The sequence below is a fragment of the Vigna angularis genome, chromosome 2 (genome assembly GCF_016808095.1).
Source record: "Vigna angularis cultivar LongXiaoDou No.4 chromosome 2, ASM1680809v1, whole genome shotgun sequence".
Classification (NCBI taxonomy): domain Eukaryota; kingdom Viridiplantae; phylum Streptophyta; class Magnoliopsida; order Fabales; family Fabaceae; genus Vigna; species Vigna angularis.
In genome coordinates, this window is record NC_068971.1 from 36,957,605 (window position 1) to 36,981,429 (window position 23,825).

Here is a 23,825-nt window from a genome sequence, read left to right on the forward strand (position 1 = left end):
TGGGGAGTACAGTTGAAGTTTCTGTACAAATTACCCTTTTTCCTCTGGTCGATTACAAGACCCCTGTAATCGATTACCAGAGGAAAAAAGGTAATTTGTATAGAAACTTCAACTGTACTCCCCAGCTAGATGAACACTGCTCCCCATTCTCTATTTTTGTTGAATTTTTCCTTTTTTGAGATGGGTGAGTGAGTTCAATATTATTCGGTGTGCTCCCTGCACCAATAATGAGGTTAGGTCATTGATTTCTTCAAAGTAAAAATGTCCATTTGGGTGGTTTTCTCCAATTGAGGTGAGGTGTATAACCCATGGTGTCAACTTTGACCTTTGCTGACTATTTTAATCATAACGTTTTCCACAAACCTCCAAATGATGTGATTCTTTTTTTATTAGAAAGTAGACTCAAAAATCTTTCCAATTACTACTAATTTATAATTTTTGGACACCTGAGTAGGTGCAGTTAATTCCTTAAAGTTAACATTTTATATATTTCTACCACCTCTGATCTTTGCTGGTTGTTTTGCTCATAAAGTTCTCCACCGAACTCCAAATGAGTTGATTCTTGTTTTGTTGGAAAGCTCTTTGAGTCTAGATTCAAACAAAAAAAGAATCAAGTCATTTGGAGTTTGGTGAAGAAAGTTAAGAACAAAACAAGTAGCAAAGGTCAGAAAAACAGAGTTGGGGAGCAGTGTTCATCTACCTGGAGAGTACAGTTGAAGTTTGTGTAAAAATTACCCTTTTTCCACTGGTAGTCGATTACAAGACCCCTATAATCGATTACCAGAGGAAAAAGGGTAATTTGTACAGAAACTTCAACTGTACTCCCCAGCTAGATGAACACTGCTCCCCATTCTCTATTTTTGTTGAATTTTTCCTTTTTTGAGATGGGTGAGTGAGTTCAATATTATTCGGTGTGCTCCCTGCACCAATAATGAGGTTAGGTCATTGATTTCTTCAAAGTAAAAATGTTCATTTAGGTGGTTTTCTCCAATTGAGGTGAGGTGCATAACCCATGCTGTCAACTTTGACCTTTGCTGACTATTTTAATCATAACTTTTTTCACAGACCTCCAAATGATGTGATTCTTTTTTTATTAGAAAGTAGACTCAAAAATCTTTCCAATGACTACTAATTTATAATTTTTGGACATCTGAGCAGGTGCAGTTAATTCCTTAAAGTTAACGTTTTATATATTTCTACCACCTCTCATATTTGCTGGTTGTTTTGCTCATAACTTTCTCCACCAAACTCCAAATGAGTTGATTCTTGTTTTGTTGGAAAGCTCTTTGAGTCTAGATTCCAACAAAACAAGAATCAAGTCATTTGGAGTTTGGTGGAGAAACTTAAGAACAAAACAAGTAGCAAAGGTCAGAAAAACATAGTTGGGGTGCAATGTTCATCTAGCTGGGGAGTACCGTTGAAGTTTCTATACAGAGGAAAAATGGTAATTTGTACAGAAACTTCAACGGTACTCCCCAGCTAGATGAACACTGCTCCCCAAAAAAAGGTTTCAATATATATGGTCGAACAACACTGGAAGAAAACGTATGGTACTCTATCAAAATTGAATTTTTATTTATATAATATATTATCAGTACATATTACCCAACATTTATAATCATAATCTTTTGTTTACAAAAAAAATGTACAAGGCTCATACAATGTAAATATCTAGGCAACTAATCAACATATAATTGAAAACCTATAAAATCCTAAGTGTTGCAGCACTTGTTCTCTTCACACGTTGTCATTGTCTAGAATCCAGTCCATATATATTTTTGTCTAAATACTTGCAACTGCTCCTGAAATCAACACAAGTCACTTTAAAAAATTAACACAATACCAAAATCATCTAGTCTTTTAACAAAGTTATTGATACTTACATTGTTGTAATCAAGCATACTTTTCTCATTGTAATTGAGAACATCATCCCACAGTTCAATTTTTTAACAACATACCAAAAAATAACTCAAGGTTTTGTGCCTGGGAAATGCAAAAAAACAAAATAAAGTACTAGTTAATCACATCAACAAATTATATTTGAAACATCTATTATCAAACATCAACAAATCATATGTTTGATGAGCATAATACCTAATGTTCTCAATCACCAAGGCTCCTAATAAATTAGTTATTACAAAAGTCTATAAAAAAGATTACATACTTTACCTTGCTCTGGCGAAACAAATATCTCAAATCAAGAACCAAAAAATTGGGCTGCAAAAATTCCAAATATGTAAATATAGAGAAATAATTAAAAAAATAATATAATTTTCCAAAAGCAGAAACAACTAATAGATATAAAGATTACTAACACATTTGATAATTTCAATACCCCAACCAAGAAGCCAATAAACAACAACTTACCCCAAGAAAAGGCCATGTTAAGAGAAACTTTATTCCAACCGACGAAGGAACAATAGCACGAGCGAGAAAACGAAAGCTTTGGAGAAATGACGCCAACGGTGGACCCAAGCGATACAAAGACAACACTTCAATGGCGGACAGAGAGAGACGACTTCCTCCGGAGACAACGGTGGACCCAAGCAACGAACAAACAACAGTGGATAAACACAACACTTCGGTGGCGAAGATTCGAACGAGGAATGTCGAAGGCGGTGAGAGAGTTTCGAAGAGAGGAATAGGTTTTTCTTCTGAATATTGTTTCAAAAAGTGAAAGATACCAAAATGTTTCTGAACATTCTTTCCAAAGATGCCCTCGAAGACAAAATGAAACTTTTAAAAAAATTTGATAAAAATAACCAATGATAATGTGACACATATCGTTGTCAAATTATTGTCAAAATTCTGTTGTCGAATAAACCTTTTCCTTAAAAATATGATGATTGAGAATGAATGGGTTTGTTGCCTTGTGAATCATGCTAATGCCTTGCAAATCGTGCTGTCACTGATGATACTAAATACGTAATGTCACGTGTCCTCTACCGTTGGATGTTGGATCTGGAGAGCGCCACACGTCTCCTAAATTTTCTATAAATAAAAATAAGGTGGTTCTATCATTTTCTCCTATTTTTCTTGCACGTCCCTTTCTACACCTCTTGTGTCAGAGTAAGAATGTAATTAGTGAAAAGCTTCTACTTTTTCAACGTTGATTTCATAAAATTACAATTAGAGGAAGAAAAATAATGAAGGTTATTTTTTTTCTACTTTAAGTAAAGAGCCATTTGTAAAGTTCTTAACTTAGAAAAACATTCTGCGTCGAATATATATTTTACTTAAAAAATGAAAAGTTCAATAAAATTCTTTAACTTTAAAGATTACATTAATGCAACCATTTTAAGGTTTAACAAATTTTTAATCATTCAAATACAATAATGTTACTATCTTTTAGGTTGGAACCGAAGTTGACGGTGTAATAAATCATCACTATAAAATTGTAATAAATTACATTATAGCAAAATAAAAATCATTACTATTTATTTGTTATCTCTTGGATAAAAAATATATTATACTGTTAGTCTGTTAAAAATTAAAGATATAATTAGTTTTTTTATTAATTACATACCTAAAAGTAAACAAATACATAATGAAACTTACGAGATAACTATGCCTATTTTTAATAATTTTTCTTTTTTCATTTATAAACTATTAATCATTGTCCTCTTAACCATGAAAAAATATATTCTTTTAAGTTGTTTTCCGAGTACAAAAGAATCCCATTAACACATAGTACATTGAATATTATATTCAATACAAAAATTTAAATATTTTATTAATGTCTATACAATTTAATTCATGAAATTGATTACTTATCATCTTACTTTTTCGTACGTATATTAGAATTATTGATAAATTTTTGAATGTAAGATCTCCTGTAGGAATAAATTAAGTCAAATATTAGAACAAACAATTATTTCATTATAATGAATATTGATGTATTCTTTTCATTTAAATTATAAAACAATTTTATCAATTTTATTTAAATTTAAATAAAATTAATTTCGAAAGAACAACTAAGAATTTTAAAATTACAAAAAAAAAATGAATTGCTTCAATAATAATTATATACGTTAATTTTCCCTTCCTTTAATAAATACATATAGATCAAACTTATGTTCAATTATTATAATTGCTAGAAAAATTAAAACAAAACTAACATAATTAAAGTTATAATATTAAAATTATAATTTTTTATCATACAAAAAATAAAATATGTCAATAATCTTATAAATTATACTAGTAAAATTACTTCAATTTGAAAACCCAGGTCCTTCTCTGGTGTGTTATTTAATACAATGAGTATATTTAGATGCAATCGTATAAGCATATCTTTGGCACCCTAACTTGTGGGAGATCTTGAGTAAGGTATTATGAATTATTTGATGATAAGCTACTATGCATGAATTGATCCATGCAGACGTAGAGTTATTTAGATGCAAGAAAGTTGTTCCACCTTTTAATCTCGTCTTCGTTAACAAGTTTTCTGATTCCACCGAACCAGCGAGGCCTTGAACCCTGTTCCTCATTCAGGTTTCTCTTCAACACTGATCTTCTCCATCTACTTTCACCATGATATTGCTTGAACTCCACTACTAACATCTCTGCAACACCAACATCTATAAAAATTAAAACAAAACATACTAAATATAACATACATACCAACAGATACTCTTACCACAATGTATTTTTTTAATAAAATAGTAAAAAAAAATCATTCTTTTAAAGTTCAAAATAACTTATACCAACAGATACTACTTTATAAATTGAAAATTATTAATATTTAAAATAATATTTATTATTAATAAAAAGTTATAATTAGTTGTAAATTAGTGTAAAAATTAATCTTGAATATTAGTCATCAAAATTTTGAAATGAATCTTACCATTACAGTGGCAGTGGCAATGACGACTCGTATCTTCTTCACATGTTTCCAGATGACCAATTACAGCATACCACCAATCTATACGACTCATTTAAAATTGAAGAAAAATGGATTACAAAAATGATTAATTATAAGAAGTGCTTCTTCTTGTGGAAGAAATTTTCTACGAGAATTTTTAAAATAGAAAAATAAAAAAATAAAAAAATACAATTTGTCATAAGTTCAAATTAGTATACATAAAAATTAAAAAATAATCGTGGGAAAAAGAATTCTACAAATTTACTTATAATTTTATCTTATGAAAAAATTAATTTTCTTTTTTCATATAAAGTTCTTTATAAAAACTTCTTCCTAAATATCAATATACTGTTATGTTAAAAAGGAATCTATACTCTTAAATTTAAATGAAAATATGAGGAATCAATTAATTAATTACTTACTATAATGGGAATCTGTGCGTCTTCTAATTTGAATCTCAATCTGATCTCCAGGTTTCAAATCATTCATACAGTTAGACATATAAAAAGCCCTTGGAGAAGTTTCAACTGGTGACATTCTCAACCTATCCCATGGAACATTTCCTTCAATCATGTTCCACCCACATGTTGGAGACCTGTCAAATATAAACCATAATACATAGTCCACAAACAGATGAATATATGAAAATTCTGATCTATCATGTGTTTTAGCTTTTTTTATACCCTTAAAACTTGTGTTGGAGAACACTATGATTATTGGTGGCAAGTGAAATTTAAATTTGACTCAAATCTTAAATAATTGATTTGTGAGATAAAGTTTACACTAATTTATAGTAAATTAGTTTTATTTCTTGTGTTAGACTTTTTATATCTTTTAAATACATATATTTAAAATGTATGATTAAACATTAATAAATAATTCTATAATAACTTAATAATGGATAAAACAATCAGATTTACCGTTACTTATATTTATATATATTGAAAATTTAACTTATCTTTTACAAAGTGAACAACAACAGTCACAAAATAGTGGTAATTCATTCCTACTGTGAAGGATTGAGTCAAACTATACCTTGCTTGGAAGGTGTTGGATCTACAGTCATAGCTGACAAGGGCATCACAGCAGAATAGGTTTTGATTTCCATTCTACAAAGTTATACATGCATGAGATATAACGAAAGTTAAAAGGGATATATATAAATTAGAAATGAACATATATAGATAGAATCAATATTGATCATCAATTAGGGTAACCTTGTAAACCTGAACAGGAAACCAGAAGCGGCCACTCTCTAGACAGATATACAAAGCCATTTTGGAACAATTTTGAAACAAAGTAATAAAGTCAGTGAAATTTTCCAAGTAAGAATGGAAGCTTAGAGAAGGCCAAACACCACTGAAAGAACCACATAATCCACTCTGATTCTGCTGTAACAACAAGAGGCTTTGTGTGTTTATTTTTGTTGTGTGCCACAGCCACTCTTGGTGAGCAACATCACCAACAAGCCTACTCCATTTCTGCTTGATTAGCTTCTCCCACAAAGCATCACTTCTGGTTTTGTTCCTCAAACTGCTGCACACTTGTGCCACTCTAAGCAAATCCAGCGGTGAAAGGCACTCCAGAATGCAATCCAAGGTCCACTCTGGCAAATCTAAGAGAGAATAAACTTTGCAATCTTTTTGATTCTCCAGTTTTGATACACAGCTCTTCTCAGATGACATTATGACTTGTTCAAACCTAGAGATACCAAGATCATTTGAAGGATTTTCTAGCTTTCAACAATACATACCCAAAGGTGGGAGAAAGGAAATAATTAAAAAGTCGTCTGATTATGGAAGGTCAGTCACGCCTTCTCAAAGTTTTCTCATTTTACTTTTTATTTATATTAAGTTTAAAAAAGTTTTCTAAAAACTTGTAAAACCAGGTAACACTTTAAATAATTTCTTTTTCTTCTTTCTTTTGATTTCTCTCTCCCGTAACTCTATCTTTTTCTCAATTTTTTCCTTTTTATCTCAATTTCATTTATTATTTTCAAAATCAAATTATACACAGTAAAATTGAAGAGTTAAGAAATATTTTGAACCAAACAATTTTTTTTAAGTAAGTTTATTTTTTATCTTTTTTTAAGCAATCTATTTTCTTTTGTTTGTGGTTTTTTACGCTCTAAACAAATTTCTATTTTTTATATATTATAAAATCATATTCTAGTTATTGATCAACAAGTCAATCAAAGAGAATAAAACAACACTTCGACTAAAAAAGTAACTTTTACTTTCTTTTTTATATATTATTTTGATATTAAATTTTATGTTATACTTTCGTATAAAATTTTAGATATATATAATAATGTGAGATATTTAATTTAAGTAGTTGTTCCTTTAATTTAATCTATTTATGAATAAAACAATTATTGATTCTTAGATGATTTTTTGATTGATTTGTGTTGCATAATTTTTCACTATGCAAGTAATACTACATAATACAAGTAGTTTGGCCAAGGTTAGTACGTTATTTTGTATTTAAAAGAAAACAAGTTTACAACTTATCTTAGAAATTACTTCAATCACTTCACCTTGCTTCATGTTAGACAATCTTTTAACATTTAATGATAGCATTTTATCGTTATTTTATGATATGATAGTAAATGATAGTCATATTTATTTTTTTAGATTTTACTATCGCGTGTGCTTGTTTTAAGGAGAGGAAATGAAAAGAAGAAATAAAATTTTTTCTCTTTGATTAAAAAGATAATAATTTATATATAAAAAATCTAATTTGACAACTCTATTTTTTTTCAAAGTTCTGGAGTTGAGGATTAATTTCTTGATGTATGATATGCATTTAAGAAGTTAGATTCATATGAGATTGAATTTATGAGTAAATAAAGTTATTTATCATTTAGATCACACACCATTCTTCACTAACACATATTTTAATTACGTAGAAAAATAACCCTGTTAAAATTTGTCATTTTGTAGTGGCCTCTCCTAAAATATTTATTATAAATAAAATGAAGTTAAACCATTAAAAAAATGAAAAATAAATATTTCTTGTTTTCGGTAAATAAATAAGGAAATATATTCTAGAAAAAAAATGATAAAATAGAATAAAATATAAACTTATACAAATAAGTATACAAGTGTAAGCAATTTTCAACGGTAAAAATGTATATTAATATGATATCAATAAAATAATAAATAACAACATTTAACTATTCGAAATAAATAATTTTTAATTGCAAACAACAACGAATTAAAAAACTATGCAAACTACGAGGTGGAAAAGAATACATATCAGCCTTGAACACAATAACTTTCATCGTCACTCTCCACAAATGAAAAAAGATATATCTAAAATACATATGTTATGCAATAAATCTTTAAGATAGTTTATGAAACTAATTTATAATTTATACTAAAACCATTTATTTTTTTCATTTTGTCTTCGGTTATATTTAAGTTTAAGAGATAAAAAATTTAAACTTTCAAGTGACTTGGTCTAGAATATAGACACCTCGAATGCACCGTTACACGTTGTCGATGATTTCGACCTTATTTTCGTTGTTTTTTTCATCACCATTCCGGTTACTGTCACTTGATGTTGATCTTTAGCATAAGAACGTTTACTTAAGAACATGGAGAGTTAAATAATTAACTTTTTTGGTTAGAGTAAACAAGATTATATAATTTAATAATAAGATATGGTGTGATGTGCATTATTTGCCATTTTTAATGCTTTCATGGTTTACTTTGTTTATCGTGGTTTTTTTTATTAATCAAATATCATTTCATTGTGAACGTAGATTTATTTTAATGTTGCATCTTATACAATTCAATTCAATGTTAGTCCTTTATTTCACTCTTGTCCTTTGATCAAATTTAGAGACTATTGTAGGAGGTACGTACTCCAATATCAAACTTAATATAAATTGGGCAATCTAGTAATAAATGAATATTAAATATCACTAATTTATCACAATATCTCAGAACATGTATTTATAAATTTTGAAATGAATTTTGGATTAGCATCAGCCTAATCACGGTCCAATTCGTAATGATCATGTTTTGGTTTAATATAATCGTCTTTAGTTCTAAACTATGTTTAAGGTTTAGGAGGTGAAATCCCTCAATTTACATTTCTTAACCGACTGATTTTCTATTATATGGAACCCTTCCGTTCTTAGATGACTAGACGATCATAGGATACAATTTATATTCATAAAATTATAAAAATTAAGAAGGGTGGATTTAGACTAATATATACATGAAACATAAATGTTTAAGCTCAATGTTACATTACTCAGTATATTTTTATTAAGAAAGAATTATTATGACTTTCAAACAACTTATATGAATTAGTGTTTTATGGAATGTGTAGAAATTGTTTGATGATTAAACTGTAAATAATTAAATAAAAAATCGCCTTTGACTTATATGAGTTTTCATCCATCTTAAAGAGAACAATTGATGGCTAGATTATTAATATACGATAACTATTGTTATATATAAACAAACCATATTCAAAGCATGTTTTTACTTATTTGGAAATGGTATTTTATCTTCCTTGAAAGTGATTTATTATGATACTTTGGAGAAGCAAAGATACTGAAAAAAAAACATTTTTGTTTATTTATTATAGATTGAAAAAACACTATATTTTACAAGGTTGTTATAAAACATAAACAAAAACTAATAAATATAATTATAATTTCAATTGTCTCCCTCAAGCTCGATGACAATTACTCATTATCCCAAGCTTGTAAATAATATTTGGGGAGGAAAAGTGATCAAGAGTCTTTACGAAGATGTCAGTGAGATGATCATGTGATCTAATAGAAAGAAGATTGAAGAATTTAGCTTGAACTTTGTCTTGAACAACATTACACTCAATATCAATATGTATGTGTTTTTGTTTTTTCATGAAAAACAGGATTATAAGTTATATGATGAACAATTTGATTATCACAATATAAGACAATAATTATAAAAAACTGAGCATATAAGTCTTGTAGGAGGCACTGGATCCATTATAATTCACATGTGGTGGTGCAAGAGTCCAATATTCAACTTATGAAGAAGAGTGAAAAACTATAATTTGCTTTTTTGACTTTCATGAGATAAGAAGGTACTCAGATATGTAGTAGTTTGTGATAGATTTTCAAGTATAAGAACAAGATGCCTAATCAGAATAATTGAAACATTTGACTTGTTCTTTTATGTTGGAAGCGAAAAATAGACCTTGTGTAAGATTCATTTTAATGTATCAGAGGACATATTGAGCAACTTGACAATGATAAATAGTAGGAGCTTGAATAAACTAGTCATTAGGTGTCGATTCTACTTGCATCTGCTTTCTGAAGTTCCTCATTTCTTCGACTTGCATGAACTTGATTGCTTTGTTGCTTAAGCTCGTCCAGGTTCTTTTTAGGTTGCATGCATAGACTATACGTGAATGGCCCAGGCTGTATAGGATGGTGATGGATGACTACTTCGAATTCGGTGCTAAGATTCCTTATCTATAAAGCCACTTTCTCGAACTGCTCCATGAAAGGTTAAAGAGATTTGTCCTTCTCTTGTTTAACGCTGACAAGGACGATCAATGTTAAGTGTTGCAGAGGGATTGTTGCAAACTTGTTAATCTCTTTGGCAAGTGCACCAAATCGTTCAAGTAATAAACCGTGGTAAGATCAGGTATCGTTTTTCCAAGAGACTCGTAATACTAGAAAATTGTGCGATTAACAACTCATCTAGACTGAAGAACAACTCATCATTTAAGAATATGTGCAAAAAGATAAATTCACAAGTAATTACAAGGTTGGACTTTGGTATTGAAGGCACTTGGAAATGGAAAAGACTAGAAATGGTATGAAATGACATTGTTAAGGTTAGTTTTCACCAATGCACTCTTGTGTATAACCAATTTCATCTCCTCTCTATCAATTTACTAAAGTCAATCCACTAAAACACTCTAGCCCTAATCCCTTAGGTGAAAGAGCCTAGGTTTTCCTTATCAAACTCCAATCCCTTGGACAATCTAACAAGCAAACCCGCATTAAGAACTATGATCTAAGACAATATGTGAATCATATCCCATCCCTGGCTTAATGACCCACAAGGACTCTTGTTTCAGTTCAAGATTTCATATCCCATCCCTGGCTCAATGAAACCCCAAAATCAAGTCATGAACGTCCCCATTACATGCAAGCTTTAAGATCGGAAACAAGAATACTAGTAATAGATAGAAAAGGCATTTATAAATACGAAACAATCATTCATTACACAAGAGTTCATAGGCTACATCTAACCCTAACAAGATGAATATGGTTCTCCATTTCCATGGAGAACCTTAAAGCTTACAAACATGGAAGATGGAAGAAGAAGGAGACCCAAAGGAAGAGGAGGAGATGTTCCCACAAGCTCCTCGCGCCCTCCATGAGCTCCAGAGGTGGAATCGCGCCTCCAAAGAACCAAAGACCTTGAGCTCTAGGAGGGTTTCCCCCCTCCAAAAACTGAGTTCTCTGCCTCTAGTTCGCGTTCTTAAAGAGATTAGTTGTAAGTGATTTTTCGCTGGGCGAACAGGGTCGGCTCGCTGGGCGACTGATGATAGCTCGCTGGGCGAGCAGTGGCTCGCTAGGCGAGCAGTGACTCGCTGGGCGACTAGCTCTGGCTCGCTGGGCGAGCGGTGATGTCTCGTTGGGCGAGCGGCTCTAGCTCGCTGGCTCGTTGGGCGAGTGGTTCTAGCTAGCTGGTTCACTAATGCTTTCCAATCCTTATTCTATTAAGAAATAAACACACAAAAACACTCAAACTGATATAAAATCAACAATATATACATTTTATACAACTTTTCATGAGATTTTACTCCATAATGCATCAAAGGAGATTAAAATAAGTGCTCAGGATATGCAATTCTTGGCATTTATCAAAATTGTACTCTTAATTTTGATTGGAGGGATGTGAAGAAGTTAATAGAGTTTGGTGGAAGTAAGTGAAACCAAGCTAGGGCCTCCCCCCTTTAAAGAGGTGGAGAAGACTCTACACATGATGACACCACTTGTCGTATACAATGCCATTTGATTCATGAATATCCTTGATCTTGTGTTCATCTGGATCAGTAGATCCATTATATCTTTCGAATACAGACATCCTCCAATTGTCCAATAAGGATCTCTACAATTCTCATGGTGAATGAGAGCATCCCAATCGTGTCTACCGTCACAATGAACGAGTTGTGGTCTTTGTTGGCCTCAAAGCTATTATCCCGAATCGTGAGGTCAAGTTCGTCACATTGTTTAGTTGGTCATGGAAAGATTAGAATGGAAGACACAAGATTCTTCATGCGCTACCCCTATCGTAGGGTTGCATTACTTTTATAAGTTCTCATCATCTCCCTAGGATCCATCTGATAGTCTAAAGTTTCTTCTAAATGTTGTTTGTTTTGTTCTTTTTGTTACCATATGTTTAGTTGTTTCTTGTTTATTTAGAACTCCACTTATGATTTTCTTAATAGATATTTTTATTAAAGTTGATTCCGAATTCGTTTAAACTTGATTATGAACTTAATCATGATGTTTTCCTGCATTAAGCCGTTTAGTCTTCATAGTTTGATTTTTCTTGTTAAGATGATAAGTTTGAATTTGGACGGTATTTGATTGAACAAATCGACGTAATTTGGGTACTTTTGGCAACATAAAATTTGGAATAAAAAGAAGAGACATAGAATGTGGTATGGTGTGCAGACAATATGAAACATATGCATTGCAGAGAATCTAAAAGTTGTTCTGGATAAATTAGATACACAGTATCAATGAAATTACATGAGAATTGACACCACGCAGTTTACAGCCAAGAAAATAAACAGCATAACCAGCATGTCATGGCTAGTTCTAATTAGAGAGTAATGAAGACTTCTTCTTGTGAATCAAAAGTCAGTGCAACACATTGTTGTTGAAGGAGCATCTGAAATATACAAAAACACAATCAATAATATATGAAGTGGCAAGAGAAAAAAAATTAGCGTAGACATAGACATAATTTATTATTAGAAACTAATTTGGTTAATATAGATTTTTACTTCTAACATTTCAATCATCTGGTCTGATTTATTGACTAGGTTTTAGAAACTAGAAAAAAGGACCATTTAGATTCACCTGAATCAAAACTTGAACAAGGTTAGCGCAATCGGACCACCCTTCGCGGACGTCTGCAAAGCATCTGTATAAATGGGGTTTATTTATTTTTTTGTCTAAATTTCAATTTTATTAATTATTTCGTCTTCATATTAAAACCTCTTTATATTTGATATGCTTTTAAGTATTAGTTTTGGCCTCTACATGGTATAGAATGAGTATTTATTATTATGCAACTAAAATTCACAATCAATTATTAATTTGATATGAATAAATTATATTATTATTATTATTATTATTATTAAAATTTAAATCAATAAACATTTGTCGATGTTGAATTTATAATATGATAAAAGCTATCCAAAAGTGTCAACATAGTTTGAATTTATTAAGATGTGACAGAAGAGAGAAATTGTATAGCATTTAAAGGTGGAGAGAAAATCCGTAAAAAGGAAGAAATTGAAAACAAAGTTGTTAAGAAAACAATGATTTGAAAGAAAATATTAATCCAAGACGTTATTATAAAAGCCAACTTGCAAAGGTATAGAAACAGTAGTTCGACGAAGTGGGACATGTTTCTCCCATCTTTGGATCTCCTCCTCGCTCCGAAGCTTTCTAATTCCTCCATAGCATCCACTAGGTTCTTCATATTCTTCCCCATTTCTCTGTAGCTTTACTCGTCTCATTCTTGATCCTTCAGAGTATTGCTTGAACTCCAACATCAATGTATCTGACAGTAAACCAAATTTCATACGCGCAAACCAGTGAGATAATAACTTATTCTGCACTATATATATAAGCATCCATCTACCATGTTAGTGTGTCAAATAGACTTCTCACCCGAATGGCGACAGTTGCACAAGTTCTCATTTTCATTACAGGATTCTATGTGACCAATAACAGCATAGCACCAATCTGCAAACCCATATTGATTAGGCTTAACCTAAACGTCCTACATCCAAATTTATGTTACAACTAAGAAAGCAAAATGACAAGAAACCTACCATAAGAAGTTTCTCTTCTGTATCTCCGTTGGATCTCAATATGATCACCTGGTTTCAGCTCTGACAAACAATCAGAGACGTATCTGACATATGGAAGCGTATCAATTGGAGGAGCTCTCACTTTATCCCATTGGACGTTGTTGGCCATTATGTGCCAACCACCAGATTGTAGTCTACAAGTACATTAATAATTTAATTATAGTTAAGATATTCAATTTTGCTAATTTTCATTTCTTAATCTCGGATTAAAAAAATAACCACACTATACATATTACTATTTCCCTCCTCATCTGTGATCTCACTTTACCTTGCTTGAAAGTTATCAGTTTTGGAATCATATCTAAGTAAGGCATCACGAACAAAGACTCCCTGAAAAAAAGAAACATGGTGATCTCTTAAGAAATTTCTTAATGAAAAGTATAACCGGTAAGCTAACCAGAAATAGTTTACCATAAAGACTTGAGCTGGGAACCAGAACTTGCCATTCTCTAGAGAGAAATACAAGGCCATCAAGCTATTTGACAATGAGCTATTAAGATGGCTACAATCTTCTAGATATGATCTGAGATATAACATTGGCCAAGTACCATTGAAAGGTCCCAATGATCCCTTCTGATTGATTTCTTTATTCAATTGGTTAAGTTCTTTCTCCTTAACTGCTGTGATATGCCATTGCCACTCCTTGAAAGCGACATCACCAATGACTCCACCCCATTTCTGCTTTATGTGGACTTCCCACAAAGAATCACTTCGACAATTATCCCTTAAACAAGTACACACTTCAGACATTCCAACCAGTTCTTGTGGTGAAAGAAGCTTTAGAATGCGTTCCAAAATGGGTTCTGGAAGATTCAAGAGAGAAATACTGCCTCTGGGTCCAATGACATTCATGGTATGATCAAAAGGGTATTAGATACAGAAGTAGCAAGGTAGGGTACTCTTGTGTGCTGTGCTTCCTTGAGGCGTATATATATATATATATATATATATATATATGAATGAACAAAGATGATATGATCAAAGTTGTTGAAAAGAATTTGCAAATTTTTAATGTTTGCTTGTTTTCGAAGCATTTAATGTTATGGTCTTACCTGTCACTTGTCAATAGGGACATTTTCCTCGTTGCCGGCTACTCCTTTTTGTGGCATATTATTTAGATCAAATTTTAGATAGTTGAGACAAAATATTCTTTGTATTTTAGGGACAAAATGTGGACTGCTAGATTGATCTCAACCTAGTTATCGATGTTGTCGCTTGGATAGAGGACTCATTGTCTTGGTTACAGCTTGCCACACTAATGCAAAATAATATTAGTGTGACACCAATTCGAAGACCATATATACCACTCAACTTTTAATGCGTAAGGACTTAGCGTATACGTAATCCAATTATTTTAAAGAAATGGAGTTAAATTTATATTGTAATTAGACAATTGGCACCTTTTGCCTATAATGCAATTAGGAAATTTTAATTTATTTTGGTAAATATGACATAGGTATATATTCCTCATAAAAAATAACTCATCATCAAGTATCAATCACTGCCTGTTTGGAATAGTTTAAGAAAAATAATGACGTCATGATCATATTATCTCCTTTGATTCATGTAAATGCAATTGTTGTCAAAGAATCCTTCTCTGCATGTCAATTTTTATAACCTACCATGAGGGTCTTGCCTTTTTTATATTTTCATTGTCTACATCTAAATCGATCTTTTCTGTGATATAAAATCTCATTTTTATAATCAATTTTAAAAGTGTTTTCCACGTATGGATTATTAATATATTTCATGTTTTTAGAAAAAAAACTCACTCGATGATAATTTTTTACCAAATTGAATGCATTTGTCGGTTTTATGATTACGTGAAGTCAAATTCAACTTTGCTACATACTCTTTTGTTAAGAAATAAATGAAAAAAAATTTATCATTCAAAGCTTTAAGACCATATCGATCCAATCCATACTTTTTACCATGAACCAACTCTCACAACAAATCTCAATGACACCTTTTGCGGCTAATCCTAATTATACAGAATTGAAATTGTATTATTGTGAAAAGTTTAGTACAATATATTTTTATTTGAGCAGCTACGAAGACATCAACAAAGTTGAAAGAGCGCCTGAAAGTAAGAAAAAAAAAACAGTATATATATAGACATAATATTTTAGATCAAAGTTTATATCATAATTGAAATTCTACTAGCTAAAACAACTGACATGAATCAATAAGAAAATTTTATTACGAACTTTTCATGAAAATATTTATTAGTCAAATTTTAGATTGCTGTTGTTTTTCTTTTAATAAACTAGGTAAATATATCATATAACGAAGATAATACAGTTATTCTAGGGTGTTCAAAATTATCACCTCCGTACGTTATAATCCAATTTTTGAATATTTTGGATCCCGTATACATTCACACTTTATTATAGTTGAGAGATCATCATGCACATTTGTCAATAAAAGATTTGAAGAAATGAAGTTGGATATGGCAAATTCACATTATCTCTCAAATAAAACCTAATAATTAAAAACAATTTTGTGATAGTCAGCATACAAACAAACAAAAATGAGCAATCAAAATATACTCTTGGTAAAATAAATATATTAGTGATTTTTTAATATTTTAAAAAAATGAAAAATAATAAGATATGCTTGTTTACAATTAAAACAACACTTAAAAGACTCCGTTAATTTTATGAGAAAATATCCAAAGAAAATAATCTTATTTTAATTAGATTTTATATTCTTTTCAAATTTTAATTATTTTGAAAAGTTGAAACTCATGAAAAATTAAAAAGATAAGAATCACTGTTTTTCTTCTTAAATATTCTTTTATGGAAAAATAGCATAAGATTATTTATGTTTATTTAGCTATGAAAATCAGATTTAAAAAAAAAATAGCAACTGATTTTATGAGAAAGTATTCAAAATAACTTGTGATTTGAATTAGATTTTATATTCTCTTTTCAGCTTATGATTATTTGAAACAGTTAAACAAATGCGTAAAAAACTAAAAATAGGTTATTCTTTTTAAGAAAAACGGGGCCCCTTATTCACCGGGTTTTACTAACTAACAAAACCAGATAATTTGATCATTTGAGTGGTTAATAGAGTGTTATTATTTAAATATATGTCTACAAGAGTTTATAGAAGAAAAACAAGTGAATTTATCCTTTTACATAGGCATAAGTTTACAGGGTTTTTTTTTTACATAACTTTTAACTTATTGCAAAGTTAGCTTTTTAAATATTATTTCCCTCTAAAACCACTATACAAAAAATAGTCCAAATATATTTATATATTAGGCAATTGTAAATGAAAATAAATTTTGGTTTACCTGAACTTGAACTTGAAAAGTAATTATGGGAATCGGAGACTTCTGTTGGTATTCTTCTCCGACATACAAAACGTTGAGGCATCTGCATAAAATCAGTAATGTAAATATTTCTTATTTCTTGAACTAAGAATCTCAAATCTGTTTCTCTCTCTCTTTTTTTACATTAAAAGTTAAAAACCTTATCTATTCTATACATTTTGAGTGTAAAATCATGAGAATAATTATATCATTTGTTCCCCTTTGATGTCCTTCTGCTCATATTTACTTCACATGTTTAAAGTAAGCAACTTCAACAAGGTGGAGTTCCTTTTCATTTAGGAATATGTCCAACCTAAACAAAATATCAGTGATCCATTTGACCAATTAAAACTTAAAAACAACTAAAATCACACCCAATTTTGAATAATTGTATTATAAAATTAAGTAAGTTGTGTTTTCGAAACACAGCATTGTTTTAAAGAAATCATGTCATTGTAAGGACAATTTCAATTTTTTATTTTTCATAATGAAAAGTCGTATTTGATATATATATATATGTTTCATATAATTTTTTTTATTGAAGTTTTTATTGAAATTATATTTACTAAACAGAACTTCAATAGAAAAAAAAAGTAAAAATTGTGTTTAATAAGTACGACTTAATTAATAAAACCAAAACAAAATATTCTTTATATATATATATATAATGAATTTATTATGTCAAATATTAAAAGTACAAAAGTTAGTATTATATATGGAGAACTACTTTTTTAAAATAAAGAAGTCGTGCTTTTCAAATATATTAGTTAATTTTGTAATTTTTGACTATTTACTTAATTTTATAGTTTTTCTACAATTTGCTTTCTTTGACAAATTATACTAAAAGAAGTTTTCCTGTTATAACATGTATTCTTCCGTGTGGAAGGGAGTGAAAAAATGTTATTAAACTGTGCAAAGTTGTAGTGTGGATTAAGGAATGAATACAGGAGTTTGATTATAGAGTGGCAAGAGCTTCTCCCATCTTTGGATCTCCTCACTCTGAAGCTTTCTAATTCCTCCATAGCATCCTGTTGCTTCTTCATATTCTTTCTCATTTCTTAGAAGCTTTACTCGTCCCATGCTTGATCCCTCATTGTATTGCTTGAACTCCAATACTAAAGTATCTGAATGCATGCCAGGATCAAACAAACATATATAATTTGAATAAATAATTATCCCATTTGGAATAATCAACCATGTTGAACATGATAGCTGATAACTTATGCAAGCCATTAGTCATGCAAAATGATTTCTCACCTGAGTAACCACAGCGACAGAAGTTCTGTTTTTCATTACATGATTCCATGTGACCAACAACAGCATACCACCAATCTGCATTGTTTTAAATTCAAAATATGTTGAAGAAGCGTAATTCTAACTCAATCATACAAATTTATATATTAGGTTAAAGCTTACATTTAATATTAGGATAATTGTAGTTACTTCAGAGAGAGAATATTCAAACCGAGTTGCTTGTCCTTGTTCAATTGTAGCCTGTAAGTAAAATAAATAGTCATGGATAGCCATAATGCATTTGGTTGGCATTTTTCAGTTTGTTTCTTTGTTTTCTACTTTGTTTTTAGTAGATTAAGTTTGGAAATCCATGATGAAATAATCATTTTCTTAACAATAAAAGAAAACTCAACACATAAGGCCAAGTGTCATATTTAAAATTAATATATAACTATAGTATTGGTTTGTTTGTGCAATATACAATATGATTATTTATTTTATATAAGCCTATGAAATTATAATTATAAAAAAAGATATAAATAATTTTTACAATATGATTATGTAATTTTTATTTATTTTATAGATATTTTTTATTTATTTAATTTTAAAAAATAGTTAAATTAAAAAAATTAAAAAAAATATAGTCAAATTTAAAAAGAATCATTTAAAAAGTAAAATTACAAAACTACGTGAACATAAAAGAAAAAAAGAAATCCTCTTTATATAATAGTATAAAAAATATAAATAAAATTACAATAACTAAATACTTTGATATATAACTATATAATAATAAAATTGATTATAAAGAAACTCAACATATAAATTATACTTTAGATCTCATATTTTCAATTATTGATAATTTATTTCAAAATATTAAATTTTAATTTAATTTTTTTGAAAAGGATAAACAAAAGAGACCTGATGTTAAAAAATCTTAAAGATTAATTACTTTCATTGAAAAAAAAATCTTAAAAATATTCCTTCAGATAACAACAATAAAAATATTTTCATTTTATATTATTCCAATTTAATTATACATTGAAAGAGAAATATGACACTTAAACAATTTTAAGTTCAACCACAACATGAGCATTTAATTTTATTTTTAAAGTAAAAGGTTGTGTATATAATTTCTTACATGTTTTCAACTGGAAAAAGTTACGTTGGGAAACTAGTTAGCTATAGTTTGTAAGATTCGTAGTGCCAAAAACAACCTACTGACTTGTCTGTTTCAATACCAGATTCCAACTTTTTCTCATACAATATTAAGAGCTCTAATATATGTACACTAGGACTTACACTAAATCAATTATATTTTCGAAAACCTAATAATATATATATATATAAACTGCAAGAAATGCTATATAACTTTTTTATGTAATAATTTTATTTTTACATGGTGACCAACCAGTCCCCAAATCTAAACCGTTAGGGAACAGCCTTTGCAACAGCAAACCAAAAATAGGTTAAGATTTGACGTAATTAAGGATGTGTCATGAACGTTCAACAGCAATTTTGGCTGGAGTTGGTTGATATTGATAAGCCTTTTGCCACCTTGTAGTAAAAGCTCCTTATTTTTTTGGCCCACACGCAGCGTCTTGAATTCTAATTCTGATCCAAGTTTCCATTTTCTTCTCACAATATTTGCTTTGGCATATATTCTCCTCCTAGCCGATCGATCCCTGGTGTATCGCAAGGCATGGATCAGGCAGAGCTTGTGCGAGTTTTTCAAATGTTTGATAGAAACGGGGATGGGCGAATCACGCGGCAGGAGCTGACTGACTCGTTGAAAAACCTGGGAATCTCGATCTCAGAGCCAGACTTGACCCAAATGATCGAGAAAATCGACGTTAATGGAGACGGGTACGTGGACATGGACGAGTTCGGGGAGTTGTACAATGCGATCATGGACGATAAAAACGAGGAGGAGGACATGAGGGAAGCATTCAACGTGTTCGATCAAAATGGAGATGGGTTCATCACGGGAGAGGAATTGGGCGCCGTGTTGTGTTCTTTGGGGCTAAAGCATGGCAAAACCATTGATTATTGCATGAGCATGATCAAGAAAGTGGACGTCGATGGCGATGGAATGGTTAACTTCAAAGAGTTTAAGCAAATGATGAAGGAGGGAGGGTTTGCCGCTTCACCTTCGATACTCTGATGCATGCATCTGTAACTTACATTATTTTCTTTTTCTCTTTTAAATGCATAGATGGAACAACTTAGCTCGTGTAAAAGAAGAAATGATTGAGATGCTCTTTGTAGAATATTAATGTCTATCATATCTCAGTGGAATCACTGTGGGAATAGTTTCTGCTTTTATCAGAATTTCGATTCCTTCATTCCTCAATCTGTTGCTGCTTAAATGAAACTAACTTTATCCAACTCCTCCAAAAACATTTCTCACAAAACCTTTTCATTGACCACGATTATTCAGAAATCTTGCTTCACGTGCAGACCATAAAAATCCAACTCTGGTTAATGGTTGGTGGTACTCTTTGTATTGAAAAATGTTGGAAAGAGCCATAAATTTAACTTTTCGTGATTCATTTGGGGAGTTTATATGCTAGTTTGCATAGATTATATCGTCATAAAATCTAGATAAAAAAACATCATGTTTATCTTATTTTAAATATTATTTTTTAAAGGAACGAGAAAGCATGATTTTAAATGAATCCTCATAAATGTGTTTTTGATGTATCTTTAGGCAATTTTTTTATTTTTTTCTTTAAAAAATTAAAATAATTAAAAAAAACTCACAAACGGATATATAACATCTCTTTTGTCAGTACAATACTAATGAAATAATGCGTTAAATTTTTCAAAATGAAAATAAAATTGAGATGAATAAAAATAAGGTAACTTATTTGAAATTTTCCTATCATGTGACGAATTGAATAATTTAACTTAAATAATATGAATTAGCAAAATAAAAGTTAATATTTCAATAATAAATATAATAAATTTTGTGAAACTAATCTACACAAAAATACTTTCAGTACTTTCCCAACAATATTTATAAAAAGTTTTTAGAGTTAATTAACATTAAGACTTAGAATTATAAATGCCTATAGAATTTTGAAACACAGGTTAAATTACCATCATGATATAAAGGTTCATTGACAAGATTGTAATACATCTTCACTAAAAATTCACTTAACAAAAATAGATTTAAAGACAAGAATTTGGAAAACGTATATATTTTGTTATTTCAATTACTTAAATCTTCTAAAACTATTATGCGTCAACTTTTTCGAAACTCTTTCGAACAAGAAAAATATATATATTTAATCTAATCTTTTAATCATTTAGTTTTTAAGGCAAAAATATATTTCATATATCAACAATGTAAAAATGTAAATAGTCAAATAGTGCGTATAGAATAGTATTTAAATTTTCTAATTAAAATCCAATTAGTCATTTCGTTGCAATTACATTTATGACCATTTTATCAAAAAACACAATTGTATTAGTCATTTCGATAGTTATTTTCCCTTATATGTTTGAGTTGAAGTAACTTTCAATTAATCATAGTTATCAGGTCTAGATTTTCAATAATTTTCCATGTTACTGCATCCATATATTGTTTCGGTTTAACAGGTCGAGATTAACAATTCTTTTAATTTTGTTTGTCCAACTCCTTGCAAAGGTCATTATTTGTTCGATCGTGTTGGATGGTTACCTACAAAAGGTACTATGATGTCAAAGTCAGTAAAGATTCAGTAGTCTAGCAATAAATGCGTATTAAATATAATCAACCTACTGCAATACCAACTTATATTCATAGATTTTGGAATGAGTTTCGGATTAGTATCGGCCTAATTACGGTCTAACTTCGGCTTAATTATGGTCTAACTGGTAATGATCGTGTTTTGCTTTAATATAATCAACCTTGACCTTAATTCTTGTTTAAGACCGACCGCTCGATTTATATTATTTGACTAACCAGTTCACTCGTGTTTCTAACTGGTGGAACCGTCCAGTCCTAAGTTGACCAAACGGTTATACAGTACACATATATAACCTTTAATTTACACTTCAAAATGTAGTCACATTAAAGATTAAACTTTGCTTGACTAGATTTACCTATGAAAAGCTTTGGTATTGAAGAGAGGGGAGGAAGAAGAGACAAAAACTCATCCTCCAACCTACCAAATTTGTTTTACAATGTCATTAAAGAAGGTTATGAGGCAATGTCTTAGTTTTGCTACTCCTTACATCCTACCGCTTTTAAGTTAGTATTAAAACAATTCAGATGCCTAAGAAATTCTATCTCATATCAGCTCAAACTTACAAGTGAAGCCTTCAGAAGAAGAAGGTGTCAACACTTAATTGCTTGAATAAATGAAATTTATTTATAAAAAATTACTGAATAAGTGCTTAATTAATTTCAAAAATAAAAACAAGATGATATAAGAATAATAACAAACAAAATAAAAAATGTTCTAAAAGAAATAAAAATAAAAATTAATTAATTTTTATCATTCGCACCTCTATTTTCTATTACATACCCTCAACATGGCCCAACACTCAAGGTTCAAATCACTCTTTACACCTCTTTTTTTTTTCCTATTCTTTCGTATTGTTTTTCTTTTTAAAAATACATCCCACCTATTTACCCTTTACTCTCTTTTTTTCTGGTCTAGTAGCCCAATCCATGATTTTTGTACTTACTTTTCATTTACATTTTTTATGAACTATAAGGTGAATTTGTGTTTTTTACATATATTATTTTTCTTTGGGTTTTTTACTACACCCTGTTTCTTGTACCTCCAACTTTTGCTTAAGTTTTCTCTTTATTCCTTCAAAAACTATATTAAATAAATAAATAATTGATATATACGTGATATGGAGTGTACAAAATCTCGAACACACCATATTTTGAAATGACTCTATCGAATTTACAAAATTTAGTTAACAAACAGGAAAACTTACCTAATCAAATTTTGAAATATGATAAACAAAGAATGATTAACATTTAATGGGATTTCAAAATTTGATAAAAAAATATCCACACATAACCGAATTTTAAAATTCAATGAAAAAAAAATTTACAATTAATCAAATTTTAAAATCTAATGAACAAAACAAATCTACATGGAACCAAATTTTGAAATTTATTAAATAATTAAATTTACACATCCAGATTTTGAAGATAGATAAAAATAATGAACACTCATGACATTGCTTGATAAAATGAATCACGTTGAAAAATCTGACTTATGCTTGGTTGACTTTTTTTCTTTCCCTCACTACACTTTTCTTCCTCGTCGCACT

The 23,825-nt window shown here is 29.9% G+C and overlaps 3 protein-coding genes across 5 annotated transcripts; 1 reads left to right on the top strand and 2 right to left on the bottom strand.

Annotated features, from left to right (window-relative positions):
- Positions 1-4,134: 4,134 nt before the first annotated feature.
- Positions 4,135-6,643, bottom strand: LOC108327542 (F-box protein At2g32560). Of its 3 annotated transcripts, none has more exons than XM_052873554.1 (5): positions 6,088-6,643; positions 5,897-5,970; positions 5,284-5,456; positions 4,844-4,921; positions 4,135-4,562 (listed from the first exon to the last, which is right to left on the bottom strand). In XM_052873554.1, exons 1-5 carry the CDS (start codon positions 6,544-6,546, stop codon positions 4,387-4,389), a joined length of 960 nt encoding a protein of 319 aa, XP_052729514.1. In that variant the 5' UTR covers positions 6,547-6,643; the 3' UTR covers positions 4,135-4,386. The 3 variants fall into 3 exon arrangements, with proteins under 3 accessions (XP_052729514.1, XP_017416722.1, XP_052729515.1); XM_017561233.2 differs by having other exon boundaries at positions 6,079-6,643; XM_052873555.1 differs by lacking the exon at positions 4,844-4,921 and having other exon boundaries at positions 6,079-6,643.
- A 6,813-nt stretch (positions 6,644-13,456) lies between these two features.
- LOC108327541 (F-box protein At2g32560) lies at positions 13,457-14,848 on the bottom strand. Its single transcript, XM_017561232.1, has 5 exons — positions 14,408-14,848; positions 14,265-14,326; positions 13,958-14,130; positions 13,794-13,868; positions 13,457-13,683 (listed from the first exon to the last, which is right to left on the bottom strand). Exons 1-5 carry the CDS (start codon positions 14,846-14,848, stop codon positions 13,457-13,459), a joined length of 978 nt encoding a protein of 325 aa, XP_017416721.1.
- Positions 14,849-20,119: 5,271 nt separating this feature from the next.
- Positions 20,120-20,772, top strand: LOC108327540 (calmodulin-like protein 3). Its single transcript, XM_017561230.2, has one exon. It carries the CDS (start codon positions 20,248-20,250, stop codon positions 20,707-20,709), a length of 462 nt encoding a protein of 153 aa, XP_017416719.1. The 5' UTR covers positions 20,120-20,247; the 3' UTR covers positions 20,710-20,772.
- The last annotated feature ends 3,053 nt before the right edge of the window (positions 20,773-23,825 follow it).

What these genes read in the sequence shown, in the direction of transcription:
- LOC108327542 (XM_017561233.2), bottom strand. Translation starts at nt 6,546, where the DNA reads ATGTCATCTGAGAAGAGCTGTGTATCAAAACTGGAGAATCAAAAAGAT. An exon ending in TTCCTGTTCAGGTTTACAAG is followed by an intron (nt 5,971 to 6,078) that starts GTTACCCTAATT and finishes ATAACTTTGTAG; the next exon opens with AATGGAAATCAAAACCTATT. An exon ending in TCCAACACCTTCCAAGCAAG is followed by an intron (nt 5,457 to 5,896) that starts GTATAGTTTGAC and finishes TATATTTGACAG; the next exon opens with GTCTCCAACATGTGGGTGGA.
- LOC108327541 (XM_017561232.1), bottom strand. Translation starts at nt 14,848, where the DNA reads ATGAATGTCATTGGACCCAGAGGCAGTATTTCTCTCTTGAATCTTCCA. An exon ending in CAGAAGAGAAACTTCTTATG is followed by an intron (nt 13,869 to 13,957) that starts GTAGGTTTCTTG and finishes ATGGGTTTGCAG; the next exon opens with ATTGGTGCTATGCTGTTATT. An exon ending in GTGCAACTGTCGCCATTCGG is followed by an intron (nt 13,684 to 13,793) that starts GTGAGAAGTCTA and finishes GTTTACTGTCAG; the next exon opens with ATACATTGATGTTGGAGTTC.
- LOC108327540 (XM_017561230.2), top strand. Translation starts at nt 20,248, where the DNA reads ATGGATCAGGCAGAGCTTGTGCGAGTTTTTCAAATGTTTGATAGAAAC.